Below are 17,429 nucleotides of genomic sequence, written 5' to 3'. Positions count from 1 at the left end.
CCATTCGCATTCCTGTTTCCGCCACTGGCTAGTGGTCAACATTGGAGGAGATGAGGAGGAGCGCTTAGCGTGGGGTTCCGCATGTGCGGTGAGACTTGAACTGCGGACCAAGTGGTGCCTCCAGGTCCTCCACTGCGACGGGAGGAGGCTTCATCCCAGTTGGCAAATGTGTGTGTGTGTGTGTGTGTGTGTGTGGACGAGAGCGAGGTTGTAGATGCCGTAAGGCGAGCGAGTCCCGCCGAGTTTCCCGCGAGTGGTTAACCTCGAATTCTGATCATCATAGCAAGGCTTTCATTTCTGCTCGTCTCACACCAACCTCCGCCCACAACGTGTTTGCATCTGATACAGCCGAAAGGATCAGAGGACGGTGTCCCACCCAAGGTTCAAAGTCACACTGAGGTGCATCCGCCATCCAGGTCGGCCTCGAATTTTCACGGTCATTATGTGATACCGAGAACCAGAGACGAGACCTGGTTAGCTGTTGTCAGCACAGTACCTAGGGCAAGGAAACCCAATGCCAAGAGGGCTGAACGTGGAAAAAGAAAAGAGAAAAAAAAAGCGTGGAAGCAAATGCTTCCAGAAGCATTCCACATCTCGCCAAGCCTTCGCGAAAGCTTGGTCCTGCCTGAATCGACCAAAGTGCCATCCCATCTTTTCACTCATGTGCACCGATGCACCATTCTTCCACCAAGTCAAGAGCCAGGTCTTGGCCTGGACTGGCCTGTTCTCTGGCCTTCCCCATGCCCCAGCCCATCCCATTATCGGCTCAAATCCTCAGCACTGCAGTATCAACTTTTTGGTAAGGTGAAGCAGCCCAGGAGCATTGTCAAAAATACTTCATTGGAGGAGAACTCGCCCAAATATCGGCGGGCGGGCAGAAGAGCTGAAAACCACACGCCATGGACGCTCCCGTGCACCGCTGCGTTATGTGTCCGTAGACCCCTTGGTAATTGCCTGTTCATTCCCTCCCCTCTTCTTTGGCGATCCCCATGGGGAGACAGGTCAAGGACCATTGCCGGCCAAGGGAAAGATGGAACGTGTTTCTCATACCCATCCACGTTGGCACGGGGCACCCATTCAAGAGACAGGACGGTGCCTGGCGGATCCGACACACGTCAAGCAGCTCAGGTTGATTCGGTTCACGGGGCTGGCTGGCGGGAAGGTGACAAGACCACATTCTGGCTAAATGACTCGCATTTTTCCCCAAGTGCTTGGATGTGTCTGCAGACATGCTTCGACAGCAGCTAGGCTTGGTCTGCAAACAGCTGAGGAAATACTCACTCCAACCCAAGGTTAAAGGCTATCGCCTGATTCAGCTCGTCTGGGAAGTCCCTCCCGTAGTCCGAGGGATGGCCGAATCTCAAAGTGAACCATAGCCCACCCCATGAGACTGGAAGAAACCAAGCCTTGGCCGCATGTCACGACTCGGAGGTAGTGGGGCCGGGTTTCTCGTAGCGCTCCTCTTTCCACTGCACGGAGACCGGGGTGCTCCGCAAAACCCCGTTGGCTAGATCCTGCTGGCTGGATACCTTGGTGTATCCGTAGAGTCAAAAGTGAGGCCAAGCATCTTGGACAAAAGACACTGGACAACTTGACAGACACGGACGAGAGGACGACGAGTGAGCCACAAGATCCAGTGGTGAAACTCAAGGCTCAGGCGCGTTACTCGTCTGGTGCATCCACCGCGGACTTTCGTGCAGCATGCTGACCTTGGGATTGGCCGATGAGACAGCTGCCCTCTCGGGCCCGGAGATTTCGTCACCGACAAAGGCAAGACGACATTGACGATGAAATATAGGTGCGATGCTTGGCACACTTGGCCAAGGCCACTGTCTGCTGTTATATCGCTCGTTCCCCTCATTAGCCATCCACTTGTTCTCGAAGCCGAAGACAAGTCCCCTTGTTCGTGGAGGACCACTGTCCGACAAGTACCTAGAGTATCTCCACAATAGCGTCACTTGAGAAGTCCCCCGGTCTGCTCGCTTGGGTGGCATGCGGGCGAATTCAACCAAGCGTCGCGATCCCTGATGGCAATCGAAATCCTCCAAGAGAATGGACACCGCTAATCAATCTTCAGCGTGAGCCTGCAAGGATCTCTGGATTCCCCGTCGCGACGCTGATTCAAGAAGATGACCTACGGTAACCATAGCCCGGAGTCTGTGAATGACAATGTCGGGATGTTGCGCCGCAATTGCTGCTCGGTGGAAGAAGAAGGTACCGGTCTACCTACACCCCCGTACATAGAGCTGGCCAGCGGTGCTCTGAGCCGGCAAGACCCACACCCGGCCCGACAGGTCGTGGTCACTCAGGTCACTGAATTCCACCACCCCACCCCACCGCTTGTGCGAACGCGTAGGTACCGGTAGGTAGGTAGGTAAGGTTAGGTAATATGCTAAGCTGAAGTCAGGTAGCTGCTCCGGCTCCTACCACCGTCCTGGATTTGACATCACCGAGTGAAGCTGGCCACATCTGCGACCGAGTCCTTCCCTGCGCTTACCGACGTCCACGGGTGCCTCTTGCGGCTTTTGGCGCCTTCAGTGCCTTCTGGGAAGCATTGTGACTAGCTGCCCTTTGGCCAATGGAATCGGCTCTCGTTCGCATTTGAAACGAATCGCTGCTCCACGTCCTTGCCAGCTGTGCGCTCCCTCACAGAACCTCCAGCCGCTTTCCGACCACAAACAACAATAGCGACAGCAAACAAAGATACCCAAACATGTCAGACTACGAGCGAACCATCCTGGAGTTCTACCAGCTTCCAAACCCGTACCCGAACGAATGGCCCGACGAAAAGAACCAGAGCGGTGGATCCGACGATGAGGAGAAGGATGAGAAGGCGAAGCTGAATCGCCGCAAGTCGCGATACCAGGCGCTCGAGCGGGCTGTCAGCAACCGCAACAGCATGATTCCCGGCTCGCAGTCCGAGAAGGGCGGCATTGGCAATATTGTCCAGCGAGATGAACCTGACCCCTTGGGCACCACCGACAGCGTCGTCAGGACTCTCCGCCAGCTCGGAGTGCCGATCCAAGACGACCCTCGTTTACGTACGTATCCAGCTCGGTAGGACAGACGGAGACGGAGACGGAGACGACTGGACGGTGGAAATGCAGCGACTGTTGACCCGATGCTAACACCATGCCTAGGCAATCGGTTCCTCCTCTCCTCTACAACCTTTTCCCCCGCCCTGTTTCTGTCACAGATGCACGCGACTGCCGACACTCAAAGCTTGCTGGTCGGCCTGGACGTTCTGTCTCAGTCAATTGATCAAAAGTCTGCATCACTTAAGGTCTTGGTGGAAACCAACTTTGAGCGTTTCGTCAAGGCGAAGGCCACTATAGATAATGTCTATAAGGAGATGAAGTACCGCGGCGCGGAGCCACCACCGCCGCCAACGACCGGCCGCCCTCGAGGCCATTCTCGACATGCTAGCCGAAGCAGCTTCCGCAGCAGCAATGGCGGCGTCGCCCTTGCCAACAATCTTGCATCTCCCACTTCAGACGCCCGGAAAAAGAACGCTCTCGTCAAGGAAAGCGAGTACGGCGTTGCAGGAATCAAGGCACCTCTGCTAGACGTGTCCGCCAAGGCCGAGGATGTTTGGGGCCCTGCTCTTGGAGGTCGCGAAAAGGAAGAGAATCTCAAGATCGTCTCGGCCAACCTGGAGCAGTTCAAGGAGTACGTGGAATTGAGCTCCGCCATCGCGGACAGCATCAAGCGCCGAGACTACGAGAGTCTCGTTGAAGAATACAACAAGGCGCGCAAGTTCTCGGACGATGCGCGCTACCTAGCAGCAAACGTATCGGCAACCAATTCAACAGACACACAGCTCTATCAGATCGTACTGGCTGCCCGCATGTGGCACGATGTTGATGAGCAGATTCAATCGTTCAAGCGAGATGTCTGGCGAAAGCTTGTCACTCTACACAACGTTTCGAAGGCCGACAATTTGGGCCAGCAGGACCAGCACATGGAGTTGATAAGTCTTCTCTTGGAGTTGGGCGTGGACGACAATCCGATCTGGGTTTGGTTACTGAGCCGATATGACTATCTCAAGGGCAAAATTCAATCGACGTCGGATCGTTCCAAGGTTGAAGTCGAAGTGCTGCGTCGCCGGCTGGCAAACGCCGAGAAGCCAGGTCCCCATGCGGTCGCATCACACCTCCGTTCACTGGGTCGCGTGGCCGTCGAAAACAAGATCGCCTCGGCCGACTCAGCTGACGTTATTGAATTGTGGGAGAAGATGCTGGCGTACCTGTCCAATGTTCTCTCCTCGCAAGGAATCCTGGGAGAGGTCGTGGATTTCTGGCAGACTGTACAGGGTTTCTTGGATGGCAAGATTCAGCGGACCATGCCGATAGGCTACAACGGAGAGTCACAAGAACATCACCAGTTGACGGAGCAAGGAGCTGAAGACCTGCAGAAAGGCACACTGGAACTTATCGACATGATTCGGGAAACCGTCTTTTCCTTTTTCGCTGGCCCGCCACCAGAGGATATCTCGCTTCTATTCTCGCCCCTACCCATGTCACCTAAGAGCCCCCCGTCCGCTTCTGCCGGAACGCCAACTGGCATGCGGGATCCCCGGCTTAACCTGGATCCTAATAGCATTCCCCCTCCCTCGCCCAAGCGCGGCGAAACCTGGGAAAAGCTGGCCTTTTGGCCTCCGTGGTCGAACTCTGTTAGCGGTGTCCATTATCTCTCCAAGATGCTTGCTCTTGTTGGATCTGGAGCGTCCGACTTGGCGAGCATCGGCCCCGTTGTGAATGGATCAGATGCCAGCGTCTTGGACAGGCTGAAGTCGCTGGTGAACGTCTCCCGAGAAAGATGTGTCACCGCGCTATGCGCTGCTTGGAATAAAGACGCCGAGAACATCAAGTACGTCGAGGACTGGTACCGATCACCAGAGCTGGGTGACCTCACTCGGATGCCCTCCAGCTTTGCAGCTTTCGAGGGCGCATTGCTGGCAGGCATGCAGAAAATTCTTTACATATCTGAAGCCATGTCCAAGCCTGGTGCGGGGGATATCGTCCTCCCACCGCCTAGTAAGCTCTTGCAGATGGTGAGAAGCCAATACGTTACAACGCTCTATAAGGCGCTGAGCGGTATGGTGGAAAACGCCGAGAGATCTGTCAAGAAGGCTGATGACGATTGGACGACTGATATTGACGGCACTATCGCCACCACCGCCCCACCCGCCCCTACAGGCGGAAGGGCGACTCTCGATGCGGGAGACAGGGTAAGCCGCTCACATGCACATCCACGATGGACCATGCTAATTTTATGTAGAATGTCCGTATGCTCCTCACCCTCAGCAACCTGCAAGCACTTCGAGCCAAGGTTGTTCCGAATCTTAACTCGCAGTTCGAGAACGCCTTCTCGGTGAAGCTTAGCGACGAGTCCAAGACGATCAAGGACGTCTTGGGCCAGATCGATGCAAGACTCTTCCAATCATACACTAGACCATCGATAGAATCGCTCAGGAACATTGTACGAGCCGGTGTTGCAGCACCTGATTGGGTTCCCGAGACGGGACAGAAGCCACGAGAGGCGAATCCCTACGTCTACGAGGCTCTCCTCAGTCTTGTTCTTGTTCACACTCAGGTCTCTACAACAGCCCCGACTCTCACCTCGCAAGTGTTGTCCTACCTGCTCGAGCAAACCAGTCGTGAGCTCCTCGAGGCATTCCGCACTCGGCAACGGTATACGCTCGAGGCTCTAATGCAGGCTACCCTCGACGTCGAGTTTGTGGCCCAGACTCTAAGTCAGTACACAACAGACCGCGCCTCCCAGCTCCAAAGTGAAATCTATTCGGAACTTGACGGACGCACCGACAACGACGCGCGCGCTCGGCTGCAAAGTGAACTTCCAGAGATGCGCAGCGTGCTCAAGCGACTGCGGGAGGCGAGCAAGAACGAATTTGCGTGCTTCCGCAAGCCGAAGCGTCCTGGCATGGGTCCTCAGCGCACTGGAACGGGAGATTCTGCCGCTAGTATTACGAAGGGCTAGAGGCCTCCTCCGGAATGCAGCTGGAGACCTATATATTACTGAGTCGTTCTGTCGCATCTCCCAGAAGCTCTGTCCGTGTTCATGGACCACTTGCTTGTTGCCAGCCGTATCGTCACGCTTGATGTTGATGACGGATGAGCTCTAACCAAGCAATCTAGGGCGCAGCTCACGACAGCATCGTAGGAGAAAAGGAGCATGTGTCTCTTGAGTAACGCAGGCGAAGATTTGAAGGCTCCGTGCGAAGCATAATGCCAGGGCTTTTGGACGCGCCGAGAAAGAGGAAGGTTTTCACGTTTGCAAAGGCGCAGGACGTATGCGCCAATGTTGAATGTCCAATGTCGAATGTCCAATGTCGTATAGCCCTATGTTTTGCATTAACAGAGTTGCACGTGAGAGCTTTTATCAAGTGACTTGGAAGTGCTTTGTCATGAAGGTGTCGATATTTTTGCGGCAGGGGTTTTGAGGGGTATCTACGGGCAAATCCTCCTTGAAAGTGTGTGTGTCCCCATGGGAGACCGACCGAACGGATTTTTGCAAGCCATCTATAAACAGAGGTCCGTCTATGAATTCCGTGTTTGGTGTTCTCTGATGATTTCCGATATATACGTATACCTCGAAAGGCCAAGAAGAGCTTTTCCATTCCCAATCGGGCCCAACATCATAAACGCCAGTCCTTTTGCGCTTCTCGTGCCAAAGTTCTGTGGTGCCTTCTCCAGCCTTTTTTTCTTTTCTTCTCCCTCTTTTCTTAGCCCCCGATTTTCTTCCCTGTCTAATTCCCTATTTTGGTTCATGCGTACATGAGTATCGAAGTGAAGGATAGGTCATACATCGTTATGTCTCTTCTTGTCATTGATGGCATCATACCTCGTGGTTTTGTTTTTCTTTTTTCCCCCTTCTTTTTTCCCTTAGGGTAGGTTTCATTGCCGGTTCGCTTTTCTTCGTTCTCATCCATTCATTCGTCATAGGAGTCACACATCGACTCGCTCTCTTGTCGCCTTCTTTCTGGGACTGTCGGGTTCGTCTCCAGAGATAAAAAGCCGTGTTCGCCGTACTAGGCGAGCACTGTCGGAAGGGTGTCAGTGACCGTCGGGGAGCCGACAGCTGAAGGAGCCGAGGTTGGAGGCGGTGGAGGTGTTGTATGGCCGGAGCTAGTGGGCGCACCCATGTGGTGACCGGCTGCGCTCTCTCCTTCCTTCGGCGGAAGCAGAACGTGACTGCAAAAGTGTAGTTCCAGAGAGCGGGATGTCTCTGGACTGAAGGCGCAGGTTTCCAACTTGCGAACGACGTCGTCGTCTGTCAGAGGCCAGAGGGTTAGTTATGTGATACAGCAGAGAGGCAATGGAACAAAAGTTGTCTTACAGTCAAGGTTCAGCGCATTGAAGAACTCCACCACTGGAGCATGGTCGGGATCGCCAATGTCGAGTACGGTCAAGCGTCCGTCGAGTGCCCGGAATGTCTTCGGATGGGCCTTCCGGAGGGTCAGCAGCATCTTCAACAGGTCTGCAATCTCGTGGCCTTGGTTGACATAGCATGAGGGTGGACGGTCCAGAGGCCAACGCTGGCGGAAGTCGTCCATCTCCCAAACCTTGAAGGTCCAGGTGGTTTTCTCGAGACAGTGCAGGAGGATGAGGATCGAAAGGTACACGTCAAAGTGGATCCTGGCCTTGCCGTTTTCAAGACACCGCTGAAGCTCACTAATCAGTTTGTTGGAGACGTTGTTCGCTCTGCGCTCGGTCGCTGCGGACAATTGGAATGTTATCAGGTTGTAGATATCCTGATCGTCGCTGCCTGCAAAGTCCTCAGGGCCGCGGGGAACGACAACACCTTGATGTTCTTCAGAGATGTACCAGCCGCGCTCACGGTCAAGAATCTCAATAAGACCCCATAGGTCAATGGCAAGTTTCAAGATTTTGCCGGTAGCCTTGTCCCCTGGGAATTTCTGCGCAGAGTCCAGGACCACTTGCATAAAGTGGGAAGGCTCACGCTGTATAAGGGTGGGCAAAATGAGCTTCAAGAACTCTTCCATTCGAGCTGGAAGGTCTTCCTTGTCTTGATCGATCATGACGACTTGAAACAGCGTATGAGGTTGTTCCGGAGGCTGGCCATCTCCGTTTTGCTGCTCTGCTCCTTCAGGGACTGTTTCGGGCTGGGGCTGACGAGGCGTGACCAGAGCAGCAAGACTGAGACTAGGACTGTCTTCCCACAAGGAAACAACGAGAGAGGTGCCGTTTGAGAGCAGTTGGTAGGACTGCCTGGCCTGCTTAACTCTAGTTTGCGCAAGAACAACAATCAAAGCAGCTGAGTAGAGGGTCAACTCTTGATTGAGACGAGTTCGAACACAAGGATACGTCCAGTGACGGGGGCCTTGGATCTTGCGGCATTGGTCGCAGGGGTCATGGGTGCCGCAGGTCTTTCTCAGGATGCGGCATCGAATACAAGCACCTTTCTTTCGGGCAGCCTGAACTTCCTTCCGTCGGACCGGGGTATACGCCTTTCTTTTGTGCTCACTCGAAGTCCCATTGCCAATGGGCATTCTGGTGCCGCCTCTGTTAGGAGGTGCAATGGTAGCGACATGAGTCGCGATAGTGGGGTTGTGATTGGTAGTCATGTAAGTCATCTCCCCCCAGGGCTGTTGAGGAGTAGTAGCGTTGTTGAGGTCGGGAATCGTGTTGGTGACTTCCGCTGGCGACATGATGGGGCTTACGATCTGGGCCTCGTGATGCTCGGCAGTGAGCTGAGGGTCCATTAGGTTGTGAGTGAGACGGGCGGTTGCAGCGGCAGCAACAGAAAGATCCGAAGTGTCTAGAGGATTGGCGGCGGGTTGCTGCGTCGCTGCTTGAAGGTGCTCCATCTTCTCTTCAGTGGTGAGGAAACTCAGAGGGTTGGCGCTTTCCTGGGAGGCCGACTCTGCACATAGTCAGCATTGACCACTTGCACTAATCTCGACTCACGGTGAGGAGACTTTTTTGGGTTTTTCTTTTTTGGCCACGAGGATCGTGGAAAGAGGATAACAAGAGTTCTCGAAGGGTGTAAGGGGTGGAGTGAAGGAGGTGGAGGAAAAAAAAGAAGCAAAACTCACCCTTTCTCTCACGAGCAGGCCTGTTCTCATAGCTCACCGGTGGGTTCTCCAAGGTGAACTGTTCCTGGACCTCAAAGCCCATGCCCATGCCCATGCCCATTTGACGAGCGGTCGGATCTGCGACTTCTCGTCCTGGAGCTTGAGGAACACCCATCTCGTTTTCGCCAACCTGACGCGAAGCTTCTGCGAGGGTACGCAACGCGGACCAGTTCTCTGGGGCCTCAGTCGCGACTTCTGCTGCGGCTGCAGCATCAAGCTGGTTGACAGTAAGATTCATGGACCGCGGGGCGGACGCGCCTGAGTGAAGACCAGCAAATCCGAGTGCGGCATTGATACGTTCCTCTGGTGTTATGGCGGGGCATTTTTCGGTAATGTGTTTGTGCAAAACTTCGCCGCGGCCTTTGGGGAAGTTCTCACCGCATAACTTGCAGGTATGGGGATATCGGTTACTTGAGTCGGCCAACTTGGGGCCCCTCGTGAAATACTCCCCAATGACGGGGTTTGGTTTTCTGCCCATGATGACTGTCTGAACGCCCCCAGCCGAGTTCACAGGCCGAGGATTCAGAGGTGCTGGTTTACGGGACAGAGCATGCACTGTTGACCGCCGGAGACCGAGTGGTTGAGAGACGGGCTCGCTGTAGAGTCGCGGTGACCGCCTTTGAAATTCTGCCCTCTGTGTCGATATGGGCGAATTGCCAGCGGATCAGCGCTCTGATATATAGAGAATGGGTGCCAATGTCGGCGTGGCAGTCTGGAGATATTGAAGGCAAAAAATTGCCTTGCCTGGATCATTCCAGCGCGTGACAACGATCGATCTGTCTTTGCTTGACCTGGAGAGAGCGATGCAATTCACAAATTCTGCCAAAATTTTACACCGCTCTGTGCCAAATTTGGATGAAGATAATCCGGAACACCCCGTCGTCCACCTGTCGGATTAATGATGGTGGGGACGTTTAATCACGTGATTGGCAGCTAAGCACGGCTTCACCCAGCTGGCACCAGATGTGCCCGTCTCGGCCAACATCGTTAGCAGCGTAAGTGCGTTGCGGTTGCCGTTGCCATACAATACGTGACCACCCACGCCTCGTAGGCGTTCGAGGTCTCCGAACGCTTCATTCTTGCTCTCATTCCTCTCTTTCAAGAGCGAAAGAGTAGAAATTCTGGCTCTACGTGCGCGTCCCTTCGATTCCCGTTGTACAGATGTTGTCATATGCCATGCAGCTGTAGGTTGCCATGCAGGCTGCTGGTCGGTTGCTACCGGATTTCTATGGCGTTGTACGGCGTACAGAGGGGTCTTGAGAAGTCTTCCACGCGTGCATTGGCGCATTTGACCCGTAGGCTCGCAAAGTTCCCCTCCGCGGTCGGGTGGCACTGGCTCGTGTCCTTAAGTTGGGGGGCACTTCAAACCACTCTGAGTACCTGAGCTACCTGGGGACTCTCAAGAAACGTGCAAGTCTCGGCGTTGTCGTGACTTAGTGGAACCTGTCCGGCACGGGGCCGAATGCAGGCCACATGCGAGGGCCGAGTGGCTTCAGTGTCTCCGGCCGTGTCCTCGAGAACGTCTGATTGACGCTAACGGTAACGGAATAGGGGGGGTGCCGTCAGTAACCTTGATTCCCTCCGATCCATAGATTCCCCAAAAGAATCCGGGTCTCGGCATCTAGCCCCCAGATTGCTCAAAGACCTGGAACATGCCAACCCGTTCGGCCCGGGCGTTGGCTCGTTGGTTGGCTGGGCTGCACATCGAAACGTTAATATTTGACACCTTCAGGGCGGCGCATCAAGCCTCTGTATGCCCCCATTTCCACGATGCGGTGGCCAAACAGACAGGCAACCCCGACGAGACCCGAATTTTCCCCTCCCTCGCAGCGCTTATCCGACGGGGCAATATGTCGAAAGGTTACATTTCGCGCACCTGGGATATCTTTCTAGTCTCGTTGGGCGCTTAGGTAAACTTGGCCAAGTACCGTTCCCGGAGGGGTCAGATCAGAGACGGGACGGCCAACAAGCGAAGGGTTAGCTGGATAAGTAATGCCGCGAAATGAGCCCAACAGCCCCCATTACGAATCCGTCAACACCAAGACTTTGCGCGGCTCGCGGCACTCACGCTCTGAGCACCGCACCGTCATCTGCAGCCTGCCATCCAGCGGCTGTCTTAAACACCGCTTTCTGCCTCACCTCCGTAGCCATCTTCTATATATTTATCATCCCCCCCCCCGGGTCTTGTCATGCCATCCTGGAAAAGCGTCTCGTCCAGTCACAGTCTTTCGTTGCGGCACGTTGCCTGTCCCTCGTTACCCACACCACGGTCCCTACAGCCTAGAATACGACGTCGTCTTTACCTCGTGGGAGCTCCTGCAACGTCGTTTCGTGCTTGTTCTTGAGATCTGGGTCGTTCGTTGCTTTATCAGATCTCCAGCAGAGTCGCGTCTTCCCCGCCTTCCTACTTGGACCCGTCACTCGGAGACTCGCCCAGGGTGGGCAATCCAGGTGCCAGTGCTACGAGCAATTGTGCTTTGGAAATATACTTATACATCAAGGTGGGCGAAGGTTTGTTGCAAGACTTCGATTGGCACGAGCCTTTGCTTTTGTTTTTTCCCGCAATAGTTTGAAGTTATCAGACCTTGCGATTGTGACGGGAAATGCGGCGTGGTATTCTTCTGCACTTGGCGTCGACGGTGGCAGCACAGTCTGCCGACCTAGCCGGCTATGTTTTGACAGATGTAAGTTTCCTGAGCCCTGGAGCTAGTGTAGGCTCGGTCAACTGACATATCCCCAGACTGGCTCCGTGGGTGGAGGCAACACGTTCCCCGGGGTTTCGAGGCCCCTGGGCATGGTCAAGCTAGGGCCTGACCTTGAGAACGGGGTCGATGCCTACTCTGGATACCTTCCCGATGGCCACTTCATAGGCTTCTCTATGCTGCACGAGTCCGGTACTGGAGGTGCCCCAAAGTATGGCGTCGTCAACCAAATGCCTGTTGTAGGCGACATCGAGAACCCGTTGAGCCAAAACACCGACACCCGGGGGCAGCCCGACGAGACTGAGGTTGGCCACTACAAATCGTTTCTCAGCTCTGGAGTCACCGTCGAACTTGGGGCGACAAAAAAAGCCGGCCTCTATCAGTATAGTTTCCCTAAAGACAAAGGCTCTTCCAACGTAATCGTAGACGTATCCCATGTCCTGCCATCGTACAGGGGACAGGGTCTGGGGCAAGATTATTTGGGGGGAAAAATTGAGATCAAGGAAGGCGATGACTTTCACTACGAAGGTTACGGATACTATGACAACGTAAGCTATGCCGACCATGCCACTTGACCCAGGAACCTCGACTGACCCCCAAAAGGGCTGGAACCGCGCGGCGAAATGGCAAGTATTCTTCTGCGGCTACTTTGATAGCACGCCGACTTGGAAAACATTTCTCGGTAAGGACCTCACATCGACTGAGCTTTCGGAGTACGGCGTAGAGACGACTTATGAATCCGAGACCCAGCGGCTGGGAGCCATCTTCACTTTCGAAGACACTGCCGTTAAGTCGAGGGTCGGAGTCTCATTCATCTCCGAGTCCCAAGCTTGCAGCAATGTAAATACGGAGATACCCGCAGACAAGAGTCTGGCTTCTGTGAGGCAAGACACTCGGGATGCGTGGAACACGGAGGTGCTCTCCAAAGTCAGGACATCCGACACGAACACAACAAAGCTCACCCAGCTGTACACGGCCCTGTACTTCATGAACCTGCTTCCGACCAACAAGACAGGCGAGAACCCCCTTTGGAACTCCGAGGAGCCGTACTATGATGACATCTTTACGTTCTGGGATACTGTAAGTCTCGCGCGCGGAGATTCTGACTTAGCATGTAGCTAATAGGCCACATAGTTCCGTTGCACCACTTCGCTCCTTCATATCCTCCAACCCGAGGCTTATGAAGAGTTCATCCGTTCCATGATTGACATCTGGCGCCATGAGGGCTACGTCTCCGACGCCCGCTCCTCTTTCTTCAACGGTGCCGTACAAGGTGGCTCCAACAGCGACAACGTCCTCGCCGACGCGTACGTAAAGGGCGTCCGCGGCAAGGTCGACTGGAATGACGGTTTGTCTGCCATGCTCAAGAACGGAGAAATCACCCCACCGAACAACAACGATCCTCGTGACCGCTCCAGCTCGACCAAGGAAGGCCGCGGCGCAATCCCGGACTGGCTAGAGTATGGGTACATTACCCCGACGTTTGCTCGCGCTGTTACTCGCGCCGTGGAGTACTCAACAAACGACTTTGCCATCTACCAGGTGTCCAAGGGCCTCGGTCTGACGGATACTGCAGACAAGTACCTCAAGCGCTCTCGCTACTGGCGTAACCATTGGAACGAGAACATGGAGGCTCTTGGCTTCAAGGGCTTCATGGGCCCCCGCAACTCGGACGGGAGCTTTCCGTCACAGGACCCCCTTGACTGCGGTGGTTGCTACTGGGCGGAGGCATACTATCAAGCTACGCCCTGGGAGTACTCGTTTAACGCGCACCATGATGCCGCACACATGATCGAGCTTGTCGGCGGAGCGCAAAACTACTCTGACAGGCTCGAAAAAACCTTCGAACCGGGACAGTACAAGGGCAACGGCCAATTCGGCAACACAATTTTCAACCCAGGCAACGAGCCTAGCTTTGGCACGCCGTACCTATTCAACTTTGTTAATAAGCAGCACCTCAGTGTTGAACGTTCGCGTTTCGTCGCCAAATCCTACTACAAGCCCGCCCCCAACGGCTTGCCCGGAAATTCCGATGCTGGAGCTATGGAGTCGTGGCTGCTTTGGAATATGATCGGCCTGTATCCCTTGACAGGACAGACGACGTTCCTCGTTGGCTCTCCCTGGTTCTCAGACCTGACTATGTTGCTCGGCGGCGGCCGTGAGCTCAACATCACGTCGACGGGCGGGTCCGAGGAGTCGTTCTACGTGCAATCATTGCGCGTCAACGGTGAGGAATGGGACAAGTCTTGGGTGACATGGAACGATCTCTTCGCTGAAGGAGGCTCGCTTGAATTCGAGCTGGGGACACAGCCCAAGGAGTGGGCGACGGGAGAGCTGCCCCCGAGTCCGGCTAGTGTGGACTCGCCGAGCTCCAGTTCGAGGTTGAGACAGCAGCGGCGAAGGCGTTGGTGGCGTCGCGGTGAAGATGCCATTGGATGGTAGTTTGCTGCGTCTTGTGGCCGATACTGGTGGAGCTAGCTTTGGCTAGAGCGGAACGAGAATGTGTATCTTCCGCTCTGCTCACTAAATCTCTTGCCAATCTATGAGTGTCTCCTGTGTTGAATTCTCAAAATCACACAGCTACCGTCGACATTCTTCACGCACAATCACACATTTGAGTATTCTCCTACACAAAGGACTCGTGGTAAGTGCTGGATAGCAAAAACGACTCGTATTTTCACACACAAACTCCTTCGCTATGCCAATATTGCCTTTAAACATAGAATGCGGAGTGAGGGTATCGAACTCATAATGTACCTGTGAAAAGCAACGTTGTATTCTACTCTTGATCAACGGGATTCTCCTCCGCCCCACACGTTCTTGAAATCGTCTGCATCTCCCACACGAAAGTTGTTGTTGAAGTCGTTTTCTTGTTCGCTCTCCGCCCAAGGTGAGGCCATGGCTTCTTGTAGATGAGGTGACTCTAAGTCTTTGTCTGCGTCTTGTTGAGCAACAGGGGATGTATCAGGTTGAACGGGCGGGGCAGGTGCTCTTGCAGAGTCAGGAGCCGGACTTTGCTGCTTGGTTGACGGCCCGGACCCTGAATGAATCGGGGATGGTGTTGAGCCTAATCTCTCAAGAGACTCTTGCTTCTGTTTTTGTTTCTTCTTCTTCTTGCTGGCAACTACTATCGGTTGGTCAGGCCGAGGAGACCGGCGGAGATGTTCAGTGGTGGAACGAGATGAGGACGCAAAGCCCAAGCTGCCCTGAGAAGACATATACCGCTTGCTCAACGGCTCACTCGCCGTGATTACGGGATACTAGATGAGCTTAGTAATCGCATGAACGTCGCTTTGGGGTCTATCTTACATTCCAATCACCAAACTCTAGCTCGCGTGCCTTGGTATAGAGTTGCTCTTCATCGGGGTCAATCTGGGGATCATTGGCCAGGTCTTCGTTGAAAGTGCCGTTGGCATAGTTGTACTCTTCGCTCGGGCCGCCCGCAGTTCCCACGAGCAATGGATCCCGCTCGTTCATATCACGATTGACTTGACGGTCAACCTGGCCGGGTGTCGGTATCCAGTACTTTCCCTTTCCGCCCCTAGAGTACCGCATGCCCTCCTTAAGCCTGCCAAGCCTAGCGCGTGACTCTTCGTGGGCCATGATCTTATCTCCTGAGTCGAAAGCACGGTATCCGTACTTGTCGCCTTTGAGGGTCTCCTTGGTATCCTCGATCAGATCTCTGACGCCAAAAGCGTCACGGAAGGCGAACTTGACAGGCATCCTGGCAGACAGGATGCTGTTGTCAGCGAAGTCGTGCCAGGAGAAGGCATACCAGTGGGCGATGGCGAACGCAGGCATCTCTATGCAAATCAGAGCATCCTGTATGGCCGCAGCCAGGTTGCTGGGGGTGTAGCCTTCGACATTATCCGGGATGGCACCCAGCCAAACGAGAATCGAGAGCAGAAATCCCTGCCAGTAGGATGCAAAGATAATGAGTTTAATACACAGAAATTTGGGCACAGGGCGAAAAGGAACCAGGTCGTTGTGCATACACACCCAGAACAGACCAAGGCAGTACAGACTGAGGGTCACACTGATGTTGTAGATCAGGCTGCTCCAGAAGTAGCCCGACTCCGCCCCAATGTATCCTTCTTGGTAGGTTCCGGTTGCCTTCATAATGACGGTTGCTAGAGCGAGAACAGGTTTGAGCCATGCATATTGAAGAATGCCGCGCTTGATGGCGAGGAAGGTATGAGGGTCTGATATATCGACTCGGGCGAGGACATGATTCATGGGCCAAAGGTGGTGAACGGGCTCCCGGCCATGGGTCATGATGATCAAAGCGCGTTCCCCACTGAGGTAGTTGATAAGGAGTTGGAAGAAAGTGTAGATGGTGAAAGCCTGGGAATGTCAGATAGGAAAGGCTGTAGCTTTGGAATAAGGTGTACCTCGTAGATATCACGGATAGGGTCAAGAAACGAGGCAGCCGTGGTGGAAACCATGCTCGTCCATGAGGCGATGGAGTAGATGGGGACCCTGAAACAGCCAGTCAACGACGCGGACGCTTCTGCTACGACATCAAGCCAACGTACATGAGCAGTATCCGAATGACATAGCGCTGGAGCAGAGGCTTGCGATAGTTTTTGCTATATCCATATTAATCGCTGGGCATCGTGAAGTGGATCGCGGGACGGCCTACGACTGCAGGAAGATGGAACTATGGAGCGTATGTTAGCCTCAGCTCTGATCGTCCTGAGAAGGACCAAGGGCTATGCTCACACGCCAGACAAAAGTGTCGCTATCAAGGCCGCGACACCGGAGACGATGATAGTCGCCGTGGTCAGCTTCTCGCCCGTGCCGCCCGCCATATTGTCTGCGGCGCGGAGAGATGCGTCAAGTGCGGTGGGTTGTGGTGATGGTAGTCGTGCGCCTAGATAGAAGCCATCGAGGAAGCTCAGGTCGAAGAAGAACTGGGAGACGCGCGAAACGGGCAGTATCGTGCGGTGGCGGCCGATAGCAGGTGGTTTTCGCAGCCACAAATGAACCTGTCGCCAGCAAAGAGTAAGGTATGCGGATACAGCAAGGGACAAGGGCAAAGTGGGCGAGACTTGAAGAGGGGAGCTGCGACCTTCAGACGCGACGGCGACGGACAGCGACAGCGATGACGATAGACCGTGCTGCCCTCAGCTGCTATTGCACTCGTAAAGTGTTGCGTAAGTGTAACCTGCCAGACGTGAAGGAGCACAGGTCGCTGCAGCCTGCAACAACTGGAGGTAGGTACGTACCGGATGTACGTCAGGCGGGCCAGACCCTTCGCCAGCACCAACTACATACCTTAATTAGAGCTTCCTATTAATTGTTAGCAGACAGTCGGCAGGCAGCTCCCTTGGGCTGCTGGGGTAGATGGTTTCACCGCATGCTTGGGGTCAGAGACCAGGCCGTGACATGTGGGGGACGGGGACATTGAGTCTTCCACCTCCCACGCCTCCAGAAGCTGATTATGTACGATGATCCACTGCAAACGGCCAGCAGGGCAACGTACGGCATACCGGGTCCCTGCCTCAGGGCCACTCCCGCCTACCTTAGGTACTTACCTCAGGCCCTTAGCGCGAGACAACAGCCCCATCACATGGATGCGCTGGAGGGCACGAAGCTGGTTCACAGTC

The 17,429-nt window shown here is 54.5% G+C and overlaps 3 protein-coding genes across 3 annotated transcripts; 2 read left to right on the top strand and 1 right to left on the bottom strand.

Annotated features, from left to right (window-relative positions):
- Positions 1–2,713: 2,713 nt before the first annotated feature.
- COL26b_010855 (uncharacterized protein) lies at positions 2,714–6,000 on the top strand (the record flags this gene model as incomplete). The annotated part of the gene is made up of 3 exons (XM_053183540.1): positions 2,714–3,041; positions 3,141–5,230; positions 5,281–6,000. The coding sequence occupies 3 exons, from the start codon at positions 2,714–2,716 to the stop codon at positions 5,998–6,000; spliced, it is 3,138 nt and encodes a 1,045-aa protein (XP_053032532.1).
- A 1,051-nt stretch (positions 6,001–7,051) lies between these two features.
- COL26b_010854 (uncharacterized protein) lies at positions 7,052–9,596 on the bottom strand (the record flags this gene model as incomplete). The annotated part of the gene is made up of 3 exons (XM_053183539.1): positions 7,052–7,293; positions 7,360–8,907; positions 9,080–9,596. The coding sequence occupies 3 exons, from the start codon at positions 9,594–9,596 to the stop codon at positions 7,052–7,054; spliced, it is 2,307 nt and encodes a 768-aa protein (XP_053032531.1).
- A 2,125-nt stretch (positions 9,597–11,721) lies between these two features.
- COL26b_010853 (uncharacterized protein) lies at positions 11,722–14,262 on the top strand (the record flags this gene model as incomplete). Its single annotated transcript, XM_053183538.1, has 4 exons — positions 11,722–11,802; positions 11,859–12,368; positions 12,424–12,900; positions 12,955–14,262. 4 exons carry the CDS (start codon positions 11,722–11,724, stop codon positions 14,260–14,262), a joined length of 2,376 nt encoding a protein of 791 aa, XP_053032530.1.
- Positions 14,263–17,429: the final 3,167 nt, after the last annotated feature.

The sequence above is a fragment of the Colletotrichum chrysophilum genome (assembly GCF_026319265.1).
Source record: "Colletotrichum chrysophilum strain AFK26 chromosome Unknown scaffold_122, whole genome shotgun sequence".
Lineage (NCBI taxonomy): Eukaryota > Fungi > Ascomycota > Sordariomycetes > Glomerellales > Glomerellaceae > Colletotrichum > Colletotrichum chrysophilum.
The sequence above is the reverse complement of the archived record's forward strand: the minus strand, read 5'-3'. Positions and strand labels throughout refer to the sequence as shown.